The sequence below is a fragment of the Gordionus sp. m RMFG-2023 genome, chromosome 2 (genome assembly GCF_954871325.1).
Source record: "Gordionus sp. m RMFG-2023 chromosome 2, tfGorSpeb1-WG-v2, whole genome shotgun sequence".
NCBI classification, from domain to species: Eukaryota; Metazoa; Nematomorpha; class Gordioida; order Chordodea; family Parachordodidae; genus Gordionus; species Gordionus sp. m RMFG-2023.
In genome coordinates, this window is record NC_088776.1 from 42,921,884 (window position 1) to 42,940,684 (window position 18,801).

At 24.7% G+C, this 18,801-nt stretch overlaps 3 protein-coding genes across 3 annotated transcripts; all 3 read right to left on the reverse strand.

The window, feature by feature from the left end:
• Window positions 1-1,579: 1,579 nt before the first annotated feature.
• LOC135923451 (uncharacterized) lies at window positions 1,580-13,909 on the reverse strand. The gene is made up of 2 exons (XM_065458199.1): window positions 13,658-13,909; window positions 1,580-2,575 (listed from the first exon to the last, which is right to left on the reverse strand). The coding sequence occupies exons 1-2, from the start codon at window positions 13,898-13,900 to the stop codon at window positions 1,916-1,918; spliced, it is 903 nt and encodes a 300-aa protein (XP_065314271.1). The 5' UTR covers window positions 13,901-13,909; the 3' UTR covers window positions 1,580-1,915.
• Window positions 13,910-15,642: 1,733 nt separating this feature from the next.
• LOC135924354 (uncharacterized) lies at window positions 15,643-16,374 on the reverse strand. Its single transcript, XM_065459411.1, has one exon. The coding sequence runs from the start codon at window positions 16,372-16,374 to the stop codon at window positions 15,643-15,645; it is 732 nt and encodes a 243-aa protein (XP_065315483.1).
• A 616-nt stretch (window positions 16,375-16,990) lies between these two features.
• On the reverse strand, window positions 16,991-18,493 carry LOC135924355 (uncharacterized). Its single transcript, XM_065459412.1, has 2 exons — window positions 17,932-18,493; window positions 16,991-17,799 (listed from the first exon to the last, which is right to left on the reverse strand). Exons 1-2 carry the CDS (start codon window positions 18,491-18,493, stop codon window positions 16,991-16,993), a joined length of 1,371 nt encoding a protein of 456 aa, XP_065315484.1.
• Window positions 18,494-18,801: the final 308 nt, after the last annotated feature.

Genomic DNA, 18,801 nt, shown 5'->3' on the forward strand with positions numbered 1-18,801 from the left:
TCGAAATAATTTTTTTTAAACAATGCATATGGACAAATTTTATTTATTTTTTTTAATATATTTTAAAAAATTTTTTATACCAAAGTTTTATTTATTTTAAATCTTTTTAAATAAAAAAGCCAATTTCATTATTTATACCTTAAATAAAATAATTTTTTAAAATATATCTGAATTATGGAAATATTACAAAAGACAAAGATAATTTTGCAAAATGCGTTATTCTAATTTCACGGGGAGGAATAATGAAAAATTCATTTAATACTATCAATATTCGTAAACTTTTTTTAATTATAGTAGAAATAAAAAAATTAAATTAAATGCATAATATTTTTGCATAAAAAATTATTGATTTCTTAATTACCTTTTATTCAAAGGGGGTGGTGAAAAATCAATACAAATCGAATCGGTATCGGATTTGTTTTGAGCCAATATCGGATCGGTGAAAATATGTGGATCGGCACAGCCCTACAAATAACTAAAAATTCTATTTTATTTTTTTTATGTGTCAATTGACAAGTTTTAAATCTAAATAGCGATTTAACTGGGATTGTAGAAGGCAAAATAGTATACTTTAAAAAATATCTTTAATGTGCTTTAATTTATGTTAGTTTCTGGTACCAGGACAATCGTCTTTAATATAATTAAATAATTCCCTTTCATTATCCTTATTACTTTTAAAAAGTATATTATTAAAACAAAAATAATTATCCTCTTTAATATAAGAGGATGAATTGTAGACTGGTCAGATGCATTATCAGTGTATATTAAAAATGACATGTGCTTCATCTTAAGCAAAAGATATTTTTTATCATCATCAACCCATCCATCTAATTTTACAATAAGGATTTAAAATGGTGATCAATAGGTATTACTAATGGTTTAGTATATCTCAGAATTATCTTTTAAGTTATTATTGGTGATGTATTGAAGCTGCAGAAAACTATAAGCATTTTTAAATCTATTTATATTATATATTTATTAAATTTTATTATCAATATTAATGATATATAACCTTAAAAAAAATTAAACAAATCATCATTTGAGAATATCATTAAGATGATAATAATTATTGGTGGGAAATTTTATAAAAATGTTTAAAAGTTTAACTCGAAATCAAAAAATAATAAAAAGTATCTATGTATCTTCTGCATATTAAATCGTTAAAGATACAGATGCTCATTTTTAAAAAAGCATTTAAGAAAATAGATAGAGGATATTTTTTCAAAATGAACGATATGATACAAAAGTAACGTGTATTTAAGATACAAGTATTTGCAATACTGCCCAACCCTGGTTTTTTAAATGACATACAAATTGATGTTCATAAAACTAAAATGGTCATAGTAAAGAAAAGTTTTATAAATGAACTAAATCTTCAACCTATCATATTTCGCCTCTATTATCTTAATGATTTAAATTAGACAGAGTTATGGGGAAAAAATTTGGTTGAATTGTTTTGTTGTGAAATACATCATATATGAAAGATTTAAAATAAAGAGGATTCCAATTAAAATTTTATTATGTTAATTAAGTCATTGATAAAGAAACATTATTTTATATATCTAAAATTACGAATTATCTATGAATAGGTGTAGCAATAAAAAAATTAACATATTATATTAAATATAAAGGGAGAAAATTGATTTTATAAATCGCCATCTATAATATTTATAAAAATAGAATTTTGCAAAAATACACAAAAAAATCTTTTCAATGATATTTATAAAAAGTATTTTTTTAAAAAAAAACAATTTAAAATCCTTCCATTAAATATTAAGAAAATGGGTTACAAAATTTGATTATAATTTAATTTTGTTTACCTTTCTTATCGATATAATAAGAAATACAAATTAGAATATAGTATAAGGGATAAAAACAATAACATTTATATGGTTTGCTCCACTAGATATCCATATTATTGAAGTGAAGAGTGTCTATGAGATTGATTATGGTTATAAACTGTCAAATGTGGGTGAGATTGTTGGGTAGATTTAAGTGAAGCTGGCAAGCCAATAGTGTTGCTGCCTAGCAATATAGGTATACTAGCTTTTCGAGCAGGCACATTCTCAGGAGTTGGAATGACCCTTCCCATTATGTCTTCTAAATTTTTGTCGAGGCCGGGATTTGATTCATGGCCTAGCGAAGTGCTTTCTCTTCTTTTATTAACTTCCTTCAATTCTGTTTTTTCCTTCACGATATTATTAGAAGAGTCAAAAAAGGCCGAGTTTGAATTGATAGGTATATCAGCAACTTTTTTCTTGCTAGAATTGATTTTTATATTATTTAAATCTAAATCTTCTCTATATTCTTTGTGTAAGGTTAAATTATCAATAACACCCTGTTCAACACAAGTACCCTTGTCACATATGATTACATTTTCGAAGTTTTTTTTTTTGGATTCGTCATTTATTTTTGAATTTGAAACCGTGTTATTAATCAATTTATTAGGGGAAGAGATATTAGGATTAAAAACCATGGTATTAGAATTGTTTAATGTTATGTCAGCAGGCGCCTTATTGGATTTGTTTTTGCTAGCTATAGCCATGTTGTAGTCACCGGAATCAAAAAACTTTTGCTAGAAGATTAAAGAAATATGGTTTAAAAATATCTTGTATAGTTGGATGAGATAAATTTTTACTCATTTACAAATTTAATTTGGTTTGACTAAACTATACATTCTCATAAATTAGAGCCACACATTCTGCTAAATATCTCAAATCCTAATTCTTTAATGAATAACCCCTTTCACTCAACTCTTAGATACCCCGCCCCTTCTCCCATTTCCATAAGCTACACTCTAAATAATAATATATTACTATAAGTGATATATAATTAAAAAGATATTGTATATTATATTGAATTTAATAGTGATATTAATGTATGGGTTAAACCTTTACAAAATATTTAAATACACCAAATAATTTGAAAACAAATCCGATCGGACAGGATCTGACAAAAATTATTTCAAAAGAAAAGTAGAAAATCTAAGGCAAAAAATCATTTTAAATTTTATGTTAGCGTTATTTTTTTAGCCATCCCGTATACATTAGGCTATTTACGTTAGTGATATCTATAAATAAAAGTTTGATTTTATATCAGGCTGTTTACAAAATTTAAAAAAATCAAATTCGCAAACTTTTAAAACTTTATCAAAAAAAAGAAGCTTTTTTTTAAATATAAAAATCAGGGCTGCGAACGCTTGTTCCCAGTGGCGTAGCCAGGATTGATCCATGTAGGGGGGGGTTAAAAATTTCCCAATTTTGTGCTTTATTGGTGTCTAACTACTATAGTAGCCAGCATAAATGAAAAAAATATTAGTAACAAAATTTTGGCCAAATTTATGATTATTACGCGACTGAAAGCATTATTCTGAAAATTTTATCAATGTTTAGTCAATTGTAAATTAATTCAATCCATTCGGTGTAGAAAGAAGAATAAAATCGCCCCCCAAACTTCCCATTTTTTATGATCACTCAATTTATCTTATTCTATGTTAAAAATAATTATTTTAATTAAATTTTTGCATATAACAAAATTTTGCAGAGAATTTCATTATAGATTTTATTTATTATTTATACAACATAATAAATTTCAAAATGTATAAATTTTATACAGATTATATTAAAAATTTATTCTTAAATAACTATATTTAAAAAAAATAGAATTACAATAAAATATGAGTAATTCTTGTGCGGTATTTAAAAATCTAATTTAACAATTATAATATAATTAATACAAATGAGTATATTAATAAAAAAATAATTCTTATTAGAGATCTGCAAAAGTAGGAAAATCGCGGGCTGGGTCGGGCCTAATATTTTTTTTTAAAATTCGAGTCGGGTTGGGTCGGGCCTTGAAAATTTTTTTAAATATATTTAAATATATCAATTTTATGTTAAATTTTTTATGTAAAATAAAAATATTTGATTTTATTTATAAAAACTAGACGCCATATAACATATATCTTTTATTTTGAGTAATTATAAAAATGAATTTCTATATTTAAATAAATTTAGGCCAGGCCGACAAAACTTTTTAAAAAAAAATTTCGGGTTCGGGCAGGCAAAACTTTTTTAAAATAATTTCGGGCAGGGCCGGGCTTGAAAAATTAGACCCAATGCAGATCACTAATTCTTAGTGCAAATGCAATATATATATTAAAAATAGTATAATATATAAATATTATGAATATAAAAATTTTATGACTAAGATCATATTATAATAATATAGCAATTTTATAATTTGAATTTATAAAGAGAGGTCTAATTTTCTCTGAGATTTGATTAATTCATCTAGAATCAAATTTTTATCTGGAATAATCTCCTTATAAATATTTAATATTGCGAATCCATTTAAACGGCTTTCACCGGTGCTATTTCTTAAATAGGTTTTTAACATTTTCAAAGTTGAAAAAGACCTTTCATTAGTGCAAGTCTAATCGGAAGCTAAGATAAAAATGTTTTGATATTAGGCAGGGAATCTAAAGTGCAATTATACATGAAAAGGGCCTGCAAAGCATATTTTGGTCTCAAAGAGTACTCTATTCTGTCAAAATTTTTATACCAAAATTCGACATCACAAAGTAATTTATCATACGATCCTGATAATTCATCAGAATAAAACTCTGAGATTTTCTTAATATCCTCCCCGCGTTTCAAGGGTATCTACTTAGACTCAACCGGAAAAAGAAAATAAAAGCTGTTTAAAATAAAATTGTGACTAATAAATCTTTCATTTAATTGAAATAATGTATCAATAAGGAGTAAAAATAGTTATTTTATAAAAATGCTCTCGTTCCAAACGGGGTTCAGGTTCGAGTTCAATAAAAAATTTATGAACCAGGTTTGGGTTTAGGGTTTGGAGTCTAGAAAAATAAGGACTTTTTAAATTTAGTAAAAAATAGAAATATTAATTATTTAAAAATCGGGTTCAGAAATGTATTCTATCATGTTTGGAATACTTATCTTATGAATTGTAGACAATTTTCTGTTAACATTTGAGTCATTTATAATTTATATGAAAAATATATAAGGCAAATTTAATAAAAATTATATTAAGTATAAAAGTTCATGGAAACATTGTCTTAAATTCATAGGGTAGGCATTCCAAACATGACAGCATACATTTCCGGTAAAATCAGAGATTTAAATACGCGCTTAAAAAATAAAAGTTGAAAAAATAACACATTGCAGGAAAAAACACATTGACGCTAACATATACATACCATAAAAATAATTTATTATCATAATTATAATTAAAAAATTATATTTGTTTTTTTAAATTTTATATGATAAATATCATGATATCTTCCAAAATCTAATGTTAAAATTAAAATATTTTATGCCTAATGCAATTTATATTTAATAAAGCTATTTTTGTGATTTTGTTTTTTTTTCTTTCGTCCTCCACTACCTAAACTTCAAAGATTTAAGATCTCACATCTGCAAGCCCTCTGGTAAATCCTAGAGAAGACTTATTCTTAAGATTGCTGGCAATTATCCTTAAAGCTAAGTACATATACTTCAATGGCGGTCTTCTTTCCAAGAAGTTTTCCTAGATCTACTCTTCCTTCCTCATTGATTACTTACATTTGTTTTGTTACATAAATATAATATTTTAAAAATCTAATTAACAATTAGTGTTGTTAAATAGCTTGAATTTTAAAAACGGCTAACCCAATATTTCATCCGAAAAAAATTGCATGAGCTTATTTGCTCATAGATGTTTAGACATCTATAAACTAAATCTCGAGGCTTGCTTAATATTATATTAGTTAGAATTATAATAAATTAAAATTGGCTTAATCGAACCGTTTAACAACACTAACAACATTAAATATTCCTAAAACATAATATTATTATATATTATCAAAATATGGTGGTAAAATTTTTATATAAAATATTATAAAAATGATTTTGACAAAAAAAATGTTTTTAATGTTGAGAATTTTAAAAGAAAAATTCTTAAATCCTAGAACTCTAAATTTTTAAAGGGTTCGGGCTCAGTAAAATCTCGAGTGTTAGGGCAAAATATAATTCTATAAAAACATTTTGAAATTTAACATAAGATTTCATAAAATTTAAGAAGTTTTGAAATTTCGATTTTTTTTAAATAGATTTTGGACTCAACCTTATTATATATTTTACAATTCCGTTTTAAGATTATTTCATAAAAAAATCAAACAAAAAAGGTAAAATTAATTTACATTTTGATTTTTTTGGTCGGATTGTGGATATAAAATTAATTTTATGTTGAGGTTGAGGTTGAGTCAAGTCAGCAATTTTCTTTTTTTAGGCTGTGTCCAAAATATCAAAATATTCGATTAGCAAAACTTCGAAACTTTATAAAAAAATAAATATGCTTTTTTTAATATAAAAATATAAACATGTCCAAAATATAATTCTAAAAAATTTTAAATATCAGACTGATTTCATTATAGAGATTTTATAAAAGTAAGGGGATCAAGTAGATCTTTAGTTCGTAGTAACATCTAAAGATGAACGGGTTGGAGGAAAGATTTATAAGGACATTAAGGTCACGATATTATGCAGGAAAATCCACTCAGCCTAATAATGAATTTATACTTTGCAAATAATTAAGTCATACAAAATACATGACAAATTGACCAAAATAACGTGATTTTTGGACCACCATTTTTAAAATGGATGAAACTTAGCATGAAGGTTAAATAGATTGTATATTTCATAAAAATCAAAATTGTTAGATGAGAGCCTTTTCCACTTTTAACGAATCTTAAAATACTCAAAATAATTTTGGTTTAAAGTAACAAATTTTATATCATTTTATAGCCCTTAAAATTTTCCTTAAGAAAAGAAAAAATTATTTTAAAAATATATTCATTGTCGTAGTACTTCTGGTATAACAAACAAATTAGGTGCCACATAAAATGATGAAACTCATGAAAAATGTTCATTCCCAATATATTTATATTTTTTAGTAAAAATATCAATGGAGAAAATAAGAATTTAGATTTTATTTAGTTTTTTATAATTTTAAGAATAAAAAAATCAATTATAAAGGGCGTTTGGAACGATGAAACTCATCGAATATGTTTATTACTAATATATTTAAATATTTAAGTAAAAAATATTAATGGAGGAAATAGGAATTTAAATTTAATTTTTATAATTTTAGGAATAATAAAAGCAATTATATAAGGCGCTATCTATAAAGAAAGTAATTATAATAATATTACCTTTTTATTGGGGTACAAAAATATGTATTTTTAAATATTTTTTATAGAAAATATTAATGTTTAATTTTTATTTATAAAATATATTATAATTAACTTTAAAAATAGCTCCCTCTATAATTTATTAATTTATTATAAAAACTAAATAAAATTTAAATTCCTATTTTTTCCATTAATATTTTTTGCTCAAATATTTAAATATATTAGAAATAAACATATTTGATGGTTTCATCATTTCAAACGCCCTTTATAATTGATTTTTTTATCATTATTATAAGAAGCCAAATAAATTTAAATTCTTATTTCCTCCATTAATATTTTTACTCAAATATATTGTTAATGAATATATTTCATGAGTTTCATCATTTTAAATGGGGTACCTTTCAAAATAATTTTTGTTTTAATGAAAATACCACGACACTGAAGATATTTTTTAAATAATTTTTGCATTTTCTTAAGGAGAATTTTAAGGGCTGTAAATTATATAAAATTTGTTATTTTAGAACAAAAATATTTTGAGTATTTAAAGATTTGTTAAAAGGGGAAAAGGGTTTCATCGGCTAGGGCATTAAAATTTAGATTTGTATAAAGTATACAATCTATTTAACCTCTATGCCATGTTTTATTCATTTTAAAAATGGTTGTCAAAGTCACTGGTCAATATGTCATCGAGTAATATATGTCCAATGTGGGAATATAAACTTCCTAAGAGATATGGTGAAAATTGTACTGTAAATTAATATATAATGGAGAAGTTTTATAATAGGTTTATTATAAATTATTATGATTATTATAATAGATATATAAAGTAAAAATCATTAAATTTTATATAAATAGATATAAAATAGTTAATAACTTTTAGAATTTATTTATTTTTAAAGAGATTTTTTGAAATTATAATCTAATAGCTATTATTTTAAAGTCAATTTTAATTTTTAATATTATAAATTTTTATATTTTACTAGTGCTATAAAGTAACATCAAAAAAAGTAACGTCGTTACTGATTTCGTTACTTTTTTAAAGAAAATGAACGCCATTCGTTATCTTCTTCTAGAGGTAACAAGTAACGGTAACGCCAAAAGTTACTCGTTACTTTAAATTTTTTCTGCACTATAAAATTACTTTTATTTATTTTTTAATATAAATAATTTAAGCCGAGTTTTTAATTCATATCAACCCATTCCTTCATTTTTATTTAATTCTCGTTGTTAAATTTTCAGATGAATGTTAATCTAATTAATATTCAATCAAAATTCAAAGTAAATGTTAATAATAATAATATTATTCTATCTTATAATTTATTTTAAGAATATTATGTCCATAGTACTTTGAAGATGATTTAACACTTCCCTGGCCCCAATTTGAAACATATTTTACACCAATAAAGAAAATTAAGGGTACAAAGTCTACACTTTGTAAATGTAAATTATGTCCCAACGCAAATATTTCAAAATCAATGTCCCATAGTTCAAACTTAAAAAAGAATATGAAGGTAAAAGATGAATTAATATACTATTATTTTAAACATTACTTTAATAATAAAATATTAAATCATGGGTATTATAAAATATCCATTAAAAGAAGTATTCTTTTATAATATTTGAAAAACTTAATCATGAATTAAAATAAAAGCAATTAAATTACAATAATATTGGGAACCAACATTAAAAACACAAGATTAACTAAATATTGGTATTGGTTCAAAATTTTATATTGGATATAAACAAAATCTTCTATTTTTTGTTTTAGTATTGCTATTTGGTTTAACTTCGAATTGTTAATAAGTTTTAAGAATAAAATAGTGATTTTAAAAAACTTTGTTTAAATAAATATGTATTTTTAAATATATATATATATATATATACGGAATAAAACTATAAAGTAATATTGTTTTAAAGAACTGAACCTAGATATTTTTCCTGATTCCTTTTTAAATGATAATTCCGAATTCTAAAAAAGATAAGAAATTGAAAAATTTTCTTTGGTAATCATAATTTTAATTTTTAATGTTTTCCTTCCTTGACAATAAACTTAGTGTGGGATTAAATAATGCAATTAAATTTTTAAAAGATTTCTCTTCAATTATTGAAAAAGCTAAGTTATTTTCAATAAAAAATTCAGGCATTAATAATATTTTAATTAAAAAATTATAGACTATACATTCCTCAAAAATGAAAGAGATTAATGAGCATTTGAATAGTAATTTTAAAAAAATTTATAGCCAATCAAATCACACTTCTTGAGTTGCAGAATCCATCTTCATCAAAATAAAAATAGCAAAATAAGCTGTTGATGAATTATTTTTAATTTTGTAACAGAAGAAATACAGCCATTTTCAACTGTAGAAAGAGTGTGTTAAGTACAGCAAAAGCTGTGGTGAGTACTAGGTGCTCTTGTTTGACTGATCAAAATTTTGAAAATCAATTGTTGCTAAAAATAAATAAAAAATTATAACAAAAATATGTTATCTTATATATAATATATTATTTTTGTATAATTTTATTTATATTATAATAATATATATGAAAATTTTTTTTTATAAAAAGATCTTATTGCGCACAAATTGAACGTTGCAACGCAGCGTTTCAAAACGCATATATAAAAACGTAAACGCAGCCTTGTTTAAATTGATGTGCTAAGTTTAATTTTAATATTAAACCTTTAAATTTAAAACAAAAAAAATTACTTGCCTTATATTTCCTTAAAAAAAATAAAGAAAGGAAGAGGAGCAAGACATCTCAAATATATGTTAAAAGAAATCTTTTTTTCTGAATATATAAATAATAAAGGCGATTAAACACATTCTCAATTTTATAATTATACAAGATGAGGTAAAATAAATTTAATTCATTATTAATTATTTATATAATAGGTATTTATGGTGTATAATTTGCACAAATTGCTTATAGCTCAAGGATTTCAAAATCCTGTATAGCTTATATTGTGAAATCAGTGTGCACAGCAATTTGGAATGCTGCTGTACATATTCACATGACTAGGCCTAATAAAAATGATTGGGAAAGGGTAAATTTATTATAATAAATCAAGATTAATATTTTCTTATCTTTAGTTTTCCCAGATTTCTGCTTCAATCAAAATTCCCAAATTGTTTTGGGGCTATAGATGGAAAACATATCTATATCAAGAGCCCTCTTAATAGTGGCTCATAATTTTTTAACTGCAAGCATAGATTTTCAATTAACCTATTAGCCCTAACAGACATTAACAGAAAATTTATTTATATAGATGTGGGAGCATATGGAAAGCAGAGTGATGGTCGAGTATTTAAAAATAACTCTTTATATAGAGGTTACATTATATTAATTTTATTATATCTTAAAAATATATTAATAGTTGGTGAACCATACACTTGATCTGCCTGCTAATCAACCAAATTAGATACAGCAATGATAAACCTCACTACAAGACCTTTCTTACCTAGCAGATGAAATAATTCTACTTCAATGGAATCAAAAATTATTAAAGACAAATATAAAAATTTATAAATTATTAAAATTTTATATTGTATTAAATTTATTTATGAAAATATTTTATATTAAATTGTGTTACATATTTAATTTTTATAGACAATTATGTTTTAAATGATATAAATAAATAGATTGAATATTAAGAAAAATTTATTTAATAAATCCTTATTTGGACACTATTATTCTAGGTGTAGATTGAGTTATTTAAAATCTTGTGGATGAACCTCAAACTTAAAATAATATTAATTCTAATATCTTACAACATGTTACAAACATATTATAAAACTTCTATTAAAAATTAGATATAGGTACTAAATATTTAAATTTATATAAAATTATTAAACACCATATATCTTTATATTTTTAAAATTATGTTTTCATCAAAATAATTATACAGATACAACAATGATAAACCTCACTACAAGACCTTTCTTACTTAGCAGAGATTAAATATTTTATAAATTATTAAATTGTGTTACATATTTAATTTTTATAGACAATTATCAATATGTTATTAAATGATATAAATAAATAAATTGAATATTAAAAAAAATTTATTTAATATATTAAATCTTAATTTGGACACTATTCTAGGTGTAGCCCATTAAGCTATTTAAAATCTAGAGGAATGAACCTTAAACTTAAAATAATATCAATTCTAATATCTTACAACATGATACAAACATTTATTAAAAGTTTATAAAAATATATAAAATACATACAATACATTTTTATAAAAAACAAATAATTTATATGCTATTAAATATGTCTAATGGAGATACATTGGCAGGTTGTGGTGATATATCATTTGTCTTGCGTGAGATAGTATATATATATATATTTTATAACATCAAGGCCATTCAAAAAATGCCTAAATAAAATATAAATAAATTTAAAATATAAATTAGCTTTACAGCATCCCAGCTGGGCTTTCTTCCAAAACATTGGATTTACAAATATAGATGATAAGTAAAATGAATATAAATTTTGGATCAATATTGGATAAGCTTTGTAGTAACATCAGAACAGAATTTGAGGATTGACACAGCTCTACTTTTTATTTTCCAAGTAGTTATTATACCAATAAAATAAATAACATGCATATTTAATTAAGTAGGTTTTCCTATTTTCTCCGTATTCAGCTGATACTTGAAATTTCTCATGAAAAAGAGTTCAGCATTTCTGCAAACCTTTTGGTAATTTCATCTTCTAAAAATATTGTTATATCATTTAATAATTATTATTCTTACAATTTAGAAGAATTTTATCACTTCAAAATTTAAAAAGTTTCAAAAAAAGCAAGCAAGTTTGTCTTTTAAAAAATAATTTAAAATGAAAAACGGAAATGTGCTCAATTTGAACGAATGCATTTAAAATACATTGTTTGCATTTTGAAACGCTGCGTTGCAGAGTTCAATTTGTGCACACTATTAGCCTATTATATATATTCTTTTTGTATAGTTTTATTTATATTATATATATTTAAGGAAAAAATTAAATTTTTTTTTGTATATAATATTTAATTTTTTAAGTAATAAGTAACCCGTTACTTTTTAAAATAGTCAGAAACACGTGTTCCTTTTTTAAAAAGGTAATGAGTAACAGTAACGCGTTCCCTTTTTCAGACGTAACAAGTAACGATAACATGTTTCTTTTTTGTAGTAATGCCTATAGCACTATATTTTACAAATAATTAAATTTTATTACATAAAAGTTTTGAAAAATTTATAAGATAATATTTTTTATAAATGAAATATTTTTTATTCTTTATATTATATTGTATTTATATGTATCAAAATAAAACTAATTTTAAATAAGGCTAATATATTTTAAAAAATTTATAAGGCATTTATTTATATTAAATTAAATTTTTTATTCATAAAGTTAGAACAAATGTGAACATGTTCATGAATGTTAACACATTTCTTTTTTGAGTTGGACTTGAACACACTATTATCAATGAACATTGAGCACATTCAATTTTTTAAGAAATGTTTGCAGCACTAATATATTTTTAACAGTAGTGTAAATATATTTATTCAATATTTTATTTATCTAAAGATTGATTTTTTTGTTATAACTACTTTGTTTATTAAATTCAAAAATTTTTTTAAATAAATATATAAACAAGAAGCAATCCAGCTATTTAAAAAGAATAGACCAAATAAAAATGGATCATCTGGCTGAGACCAGGTTTGATATATTTCTAATTATTTTATTTGATTTTGAAAAAATTTTATTTTATTCATTTATATAATGTAAAAATGGTCTTCAAACCTTGTTTAAAAAATTTCAAAACTTTAAGAAAAACTAATACTAATCACATTAATTTTTCATTCCATTAATAAAAGCTTATCATAATTTTTGAATAATTTTTAAAGTTTTTAAATTAAATTTTTTTATTCAAAAAAAATATTTCACATTAATTTTTCATTCCATTAATAAAAGCTTATCATAATTTTTGAATAAATTTTAAAGTTTTTGAATTAAATTTTTTTATCTTTACATATAAAATATAAATTCAAAAAAAAATTAAAGGATTATTCATTTATAAAAATAACACAATCATGATCCTCATTTTTAAAGAGAATTATGAATCCAGGCAATTTGCCAAAATAAGGTTTGAATACAAGATATTACCAATCTTTTAATAACTGACTATTTTTCAGGTCAGATTGACCTGATAAACCTTTTGACTATTTAATGTTTGTATGATGTATTATATAGTATAACCTTGCAAAGATAAATGAATTTGCATTAATATATTGTTTAGTCAAACCTTGCAAAGAAATAGTTTGGTCAATAAATATTTAAATAAACCATTTGAATTGCTTAAATTGTATATATATATATAGAATAATATTTTTTGGATGAGTTAATAATATGCTTAAAAATATATATTTACTAATTATAAGTTTTAATCATTTACACGTCAAAAACTATATAAATCAATACCCCTTTCTGTAATCTCTTTTGTAAAAAGTTTGAGGATAAAGGTTTGTTTGAAATTTGATATTTTGCCTTAAATTTCTGTTCAGCCTTTTTAACATCATCGGCGTCATCGCTTTCTACTTCATATTTTTCTTCAGTAACGGGGGCACTAAGATTCTCTTCTTTAATTGCTGAGAACATAATACTTTTTGGAATATGGATTGTTCTGCCTTCTATAAAATAAGATGATCTACATATGTGTAACATCAAGGTAACTGATAGATATCAATCAATATTTTTTTAATTTGAAATGGCGTTTATAGGTTTATGCAACGAAATTATTGTACTTGTTTATACAAATTCAAAATATTTCAAACAATATCTTTAGAGTTTAATAATATTTGTTTGGGTTCTTTTTATGTAGGAAATTTAATGGTCATTAACCTGCTATGAGAATATTGAGAATTATCAAATTATAAATGATAAAAATGAGATTCAATTTAGTTTTTTTTTGGATATGAAGAATAATTATATAGTTTAAAAGGACTCTATACTACTAAATTATTAATATTTTTACTATTTTTTGTATAATTATTATTAATATAATTTATCCTTTAATAATTAAATTTTATATTCATTCAATAAAGATAATCGATTATTTTTTGTTATAATTATTTATAATACTTAATTTTCCATAAATTAATTTTATATCCTTAATTTTTTATCTCAAACTAGCTAATAACCCGTCAAGAATGACGGGGAATTAGAATTTTCTCCTTTATAACTATTTTTATATCTTTAAAAACTCAATCTATTAAAGGATGATAGATATTAGGGCTCCCAGGTTCTTAAATATAGTCGAGACATCCCGGTGCTTGAGATATTTTCTTTATTGTCAATAAAGGACACAAATATACACCTTGCTCACATTTAAAAGATAAAAGAAAATTTTACCCAATCATTAAGATTTATTACATGGAAACAATGTCTCTTATTGGAACCCCAAATATTACATTATCCACCAGAGCTCCTGTTAGTCAGCATTTCTGTTCACTGAATGAATAAAAGAAGGAAGAAATAGAAAAAAAGAGACAAAGATATGAATTATAAGAAATATAATAATTGTGTATACCTTAAGACTTAACGATTATGGGGTTCCAACACATATACATTTGTAACCATATAAAAAAATATAACATAGTAAAATTTATTGATAATGATGATGGTATCGTGTATATGATGTTTTTGGTCGATGTAGTGTCGTTTTTTTATTTCATTTCTATTTAAATCGTCTTAATTCTCCTATATTGAAATGGTTTCTTACTATTATCCTTTTTTGTTTTATATATATAAATATATTTTGTTTTTTTCTATTTTTACTTACGGTAAGTTTTTTATTTCCTTTTATTATTTCTTTCACGCAACATACATCAATTAAAATTTACAAAATAAAACATATCATAATAATTTTATTTCTTTTGCTTCCATTATATATTCACTTTCTACCCCCTCATCGTTATTCATCACAAAACGAAAATAAAAATAACAATAATAATAATAATAAACAATTTTTCCCTTTTCGATAAAAAAACCATAATAATAATAATTCTTTCCTTTTTGATTAAAAAAAACAATAATTATAATAATTAATATAACTTTCATAATGTTCCTCAATAATGTTCCTCGTTATTTCTTTCATAATGTTCCTCGATAATGTTCCTCGCTAATGTTCCTCGATATTGTTCCTCGACAATTTCCTTGCTCGTAACTTGCCGGAAATAACTGGAAAGAAAACGTGTAAATTGGAAGTATAAAATAAAATTTACTGATGATGTTGGTATCATGTCTATGATGTTTTTGGTGGATGTAATGTCGTTTTTTGATGAATTAACTTGAAGCTACAGAATTACGTCCTGATATACGATATTAAGAGTAAATACTCTATTATCATTCAAAAGTGTGCCCTGGTATTTTGTAGGTAATATTTTTATTTTCATATTTTTTTTTAATCAGCAACGTGTTAGAGCGACATAGAGCTGACCATGGGAAAACACAGGTTCAGGAAGAAAGAGGCCGACATTGTCGAATGTTTGACCTTGACTTTTGTTTATAGTGATAACAAAAGCAGGAATTATAGGAAATTGGCGTCTTTTTAATATGAAAGGCAACCGGGAATCGCTCGGGGAAAGATCAATTCGAGGAATAAAAACGCGATGGCCATTATGCGTCCTTGATAATATTTCAGAATCTATGAAATTATCATGTAAATTTTTGATAAGAAGTCGTGTCCCATTGCATAAGCCTCTGCTGGGATTCATGTTACGAAGAAGCATTATTATTGTCCCAACTTTAAGATTTAAAATATGAGGAGGCATTCCTGATGGGGTTTGAGAATGAAGAAATTCAATGGGGAAATTAAGTAAATCCTCAGGATTATCTGTTTGTATAGAATCAGCGCTAAGATATATCTTAGAATTTCTTGGTAGTTTTTGAATAATTTCGTTATTTAAATTTAGGGCTATGTTATTTTTAGTGGTTAATATAATTTTTTTAGAAAATAGGTTAATATCAGATATTTGTATGGAGTCTCCATATATTGATTTGATTAATGAATTTTCTAATAATGAATTTGGGATTTCAATCGAATCTGGAGGGAGTAAAGGATTGGAAACATTTGATAAAGATTCTCCAACATTCAAAAGCCAGGAATTATACTCAACATCTTCAGAAGATAACCGCATATTTTCATTCAGGTGGATAACTTTAAAATAAACCCATAAATCAGAAGACTTAAGACACGATTCAATAATATATGCTTTTGAACTGTTTGGAATGACAGGTAAAGTTTGCCTAAAATCGCCGCCAATATAACTTTACCACCGAATGGGAACTGTGTTTGCATTATATCTTTAAGTAATCTATCGATACAGCGTAAAGCGTATTTAGTCATCATTGTGGCTTCGTCGATAATAATTAATTTGGACCTTTTAATAACAGTAGCATCAGGGGAATGAAGACTCATGCGAGATACAGAGTTATCAACAATCGGAATAGGTAATTTAAATCCACTATGTATTGTTCTACCCCCTTTTAAAAGAATAGCGGCAATGCCTGTTGTTGCAAACGGTAAAACTATTTGGTTGCGTCCTCTAATGTAGCACATTAGGGTATTATACAAAAAAGTTTTTCCCGATCCACCTGGACCATCAATATAAATTCAACGCTGAGGAAAATCATTATTTTCGATAGATTGAACGATTAAATCAAAGGCTGATTTTTGTAAAAAATTTAATTTAGTAATTAGTTTCAATGCCTCAGCTGCCTCAAGATAATTATTATAAAAATCATCCTGAGCTATTAAAGTAGGAACAGGCAAATTGAAATTACTACTACGAAAACCATGGTCGTGCAATACTTTTCTATATCTGATAAGGCCATATTAATTGCAATAGAATCTGTATGGGTATGTGCGAAATCTTCTATCAAATATTTTTTAAATTTTTCCCAGAGGTTATTTGGATTTTCTGGCTGACAAAAAATACAAATAAAGGCAAAAGATTGACGCAACTGTATGGGCATTAAAAATGTTGACGCTTCTTCCATAAATGCTTCCCATTCCTTGTCATCAACCAATAAATTTCTTTTAAAAGCCACCTCTTTAAAAGTATTATATAAAACTCCATTTACAGTTCTCAAATATTCAAAACTTGTGGCGCCAACAACATGAAGTAATAGTAAACGTAGGAAAAATCTCTCTCCGGATTTAGGATCAACAGTATACATCCTTGAAATTATATTGTTTTGTCTTTGTCTAAGTTTCCACTTATTAGCGCTGAAAGTATAATGATATGGTATAGTGACATATAAATATTGATGGGCATTAACATCATTTTTATTTAATTCAAACCAGGCAGTTAATGTAGTATTTTTGCTGGCAGATTTCTCTAATGCCTGACGTTCTTGTCCTTCTATAAAATATACCGGTTGATGAAATGGCAAGTGTATTGCTAATCGATTTATACCGTGAGATCGATCATGCATACGATTTTCTAATAATCTCCACATGGCTTCACATGCACTTACATATCGGGCATTTATATGCATTCTAATTTCATCATGAGATTGAAGCGAATTAGTTTTAAGATCTATATTAGCGCAGTCGTATCCTTAGTAAACGTACTTAAAAATATATTTGACGGATTTTATTGATGTACATATTTCAACATTTATGTGTGCATTAAATTTTAATAATAGATATTTGTTATAAGAGATTACGTATCGATTATCAACTGGCTTACCTCCGACATGAATAAAACCCTTATCTCTACGTTGATAAAATGGATATCCATTCGCATTGTGTTGAGATTCTTTTTGAAAATCTTTCGGAAATTTTTTTGTACACGAACCATTTTCCATGCATGGTGAGTGAGGATTCAAAATACCACATGGTCCATGTATCATAAAGCGAGTTAAAATATTATATAATCGGGGTTCGATATTTTTATCTGGGATTTCAGCTAGAACAAAATTATCTATACACTCGGTTGATTCAATTTTATTATTTTCGCTTAATATAATGAGCAGATGAGTATGAGGTAATCCTCTCTTTTGAAATTCTATGGTATAAACATACGCCGAACATTTGCCAAAGAAATCTTTTTTAATAATATAGTGTAATAATTCAGATAATTTTAAATGAAAAACTCTAGCTAATAAATCAGGTCTATCCGAAGGGTTCTGTCCTTTATAAAGATTTTCTTTAATTTCCCTCCAATTGGGATTGCATGTAAAAGTTATAAATAAATCAGGCTTACCAAACTTAGAAACGATAGCCATATCATCATGATATCGTTCACGCATGTTTCTTTAGGACCCCTGAAATTAAGAAGGCAAAATAACGGCTCTTCCTAGAGGTAAATTAGTATTATCATTTGCTTTAGAAATATGATCCATAAGCCCTGAATATTCCTCTACACGTAATTTTGATTGGTTTAATTTTATATAATTCAAATTATTAGCTTCGACTTGGAGGTAAGAATCAACAACATATTGATGAAATAATCGCCCAGCATAAAGAATAAGATTAAAAATGTTAGCACGAATGGCTAACCTTGATATTTTAAATTGTAACATAGTTATATTTGATCTTGTTCCCTTGTTAAATGGCC

Excerpts from the sequence above, each read along its gene's own strand:
- LOC135923451 (XM_065458199.1), bottom strand. The coding sequence starts at position 13,900 with ATGTTACACATATGTAGATCATCTTATTTTATAGAAGGCAGAACAATC. Across the intron at positions 2,576-13,657 it reads AAAAGAGATTACAGAAAGGG|CAAAAGTTTTTTGATTCCGG; the intron begins GTATTGATTTAT and ends TTAATCTTCTAG.
- LOC135924354 (XM_065459411.1), bottom strand. The coding sequence starts at position 16,374 with ATGCGGTTATCTTCTGAAGATGTTGAGTATAATTCCTGGCTTTTGAAT.
- LOC135924355 (XM_065459412.1), bottom strand. The coding sequence starts at position 18,493 with ATGCGTGAACGATATCATGATGATATGGCTATCGTTTCTAAGTTTGGT. Across the intron at positions 17,800-17,931 it reads GGGTTTTATTCATGTCGGAG|GATACGACTGCGCTAATATA; the intron begins GTAAGCCAGTTG and ends ACGTTTACTAAG.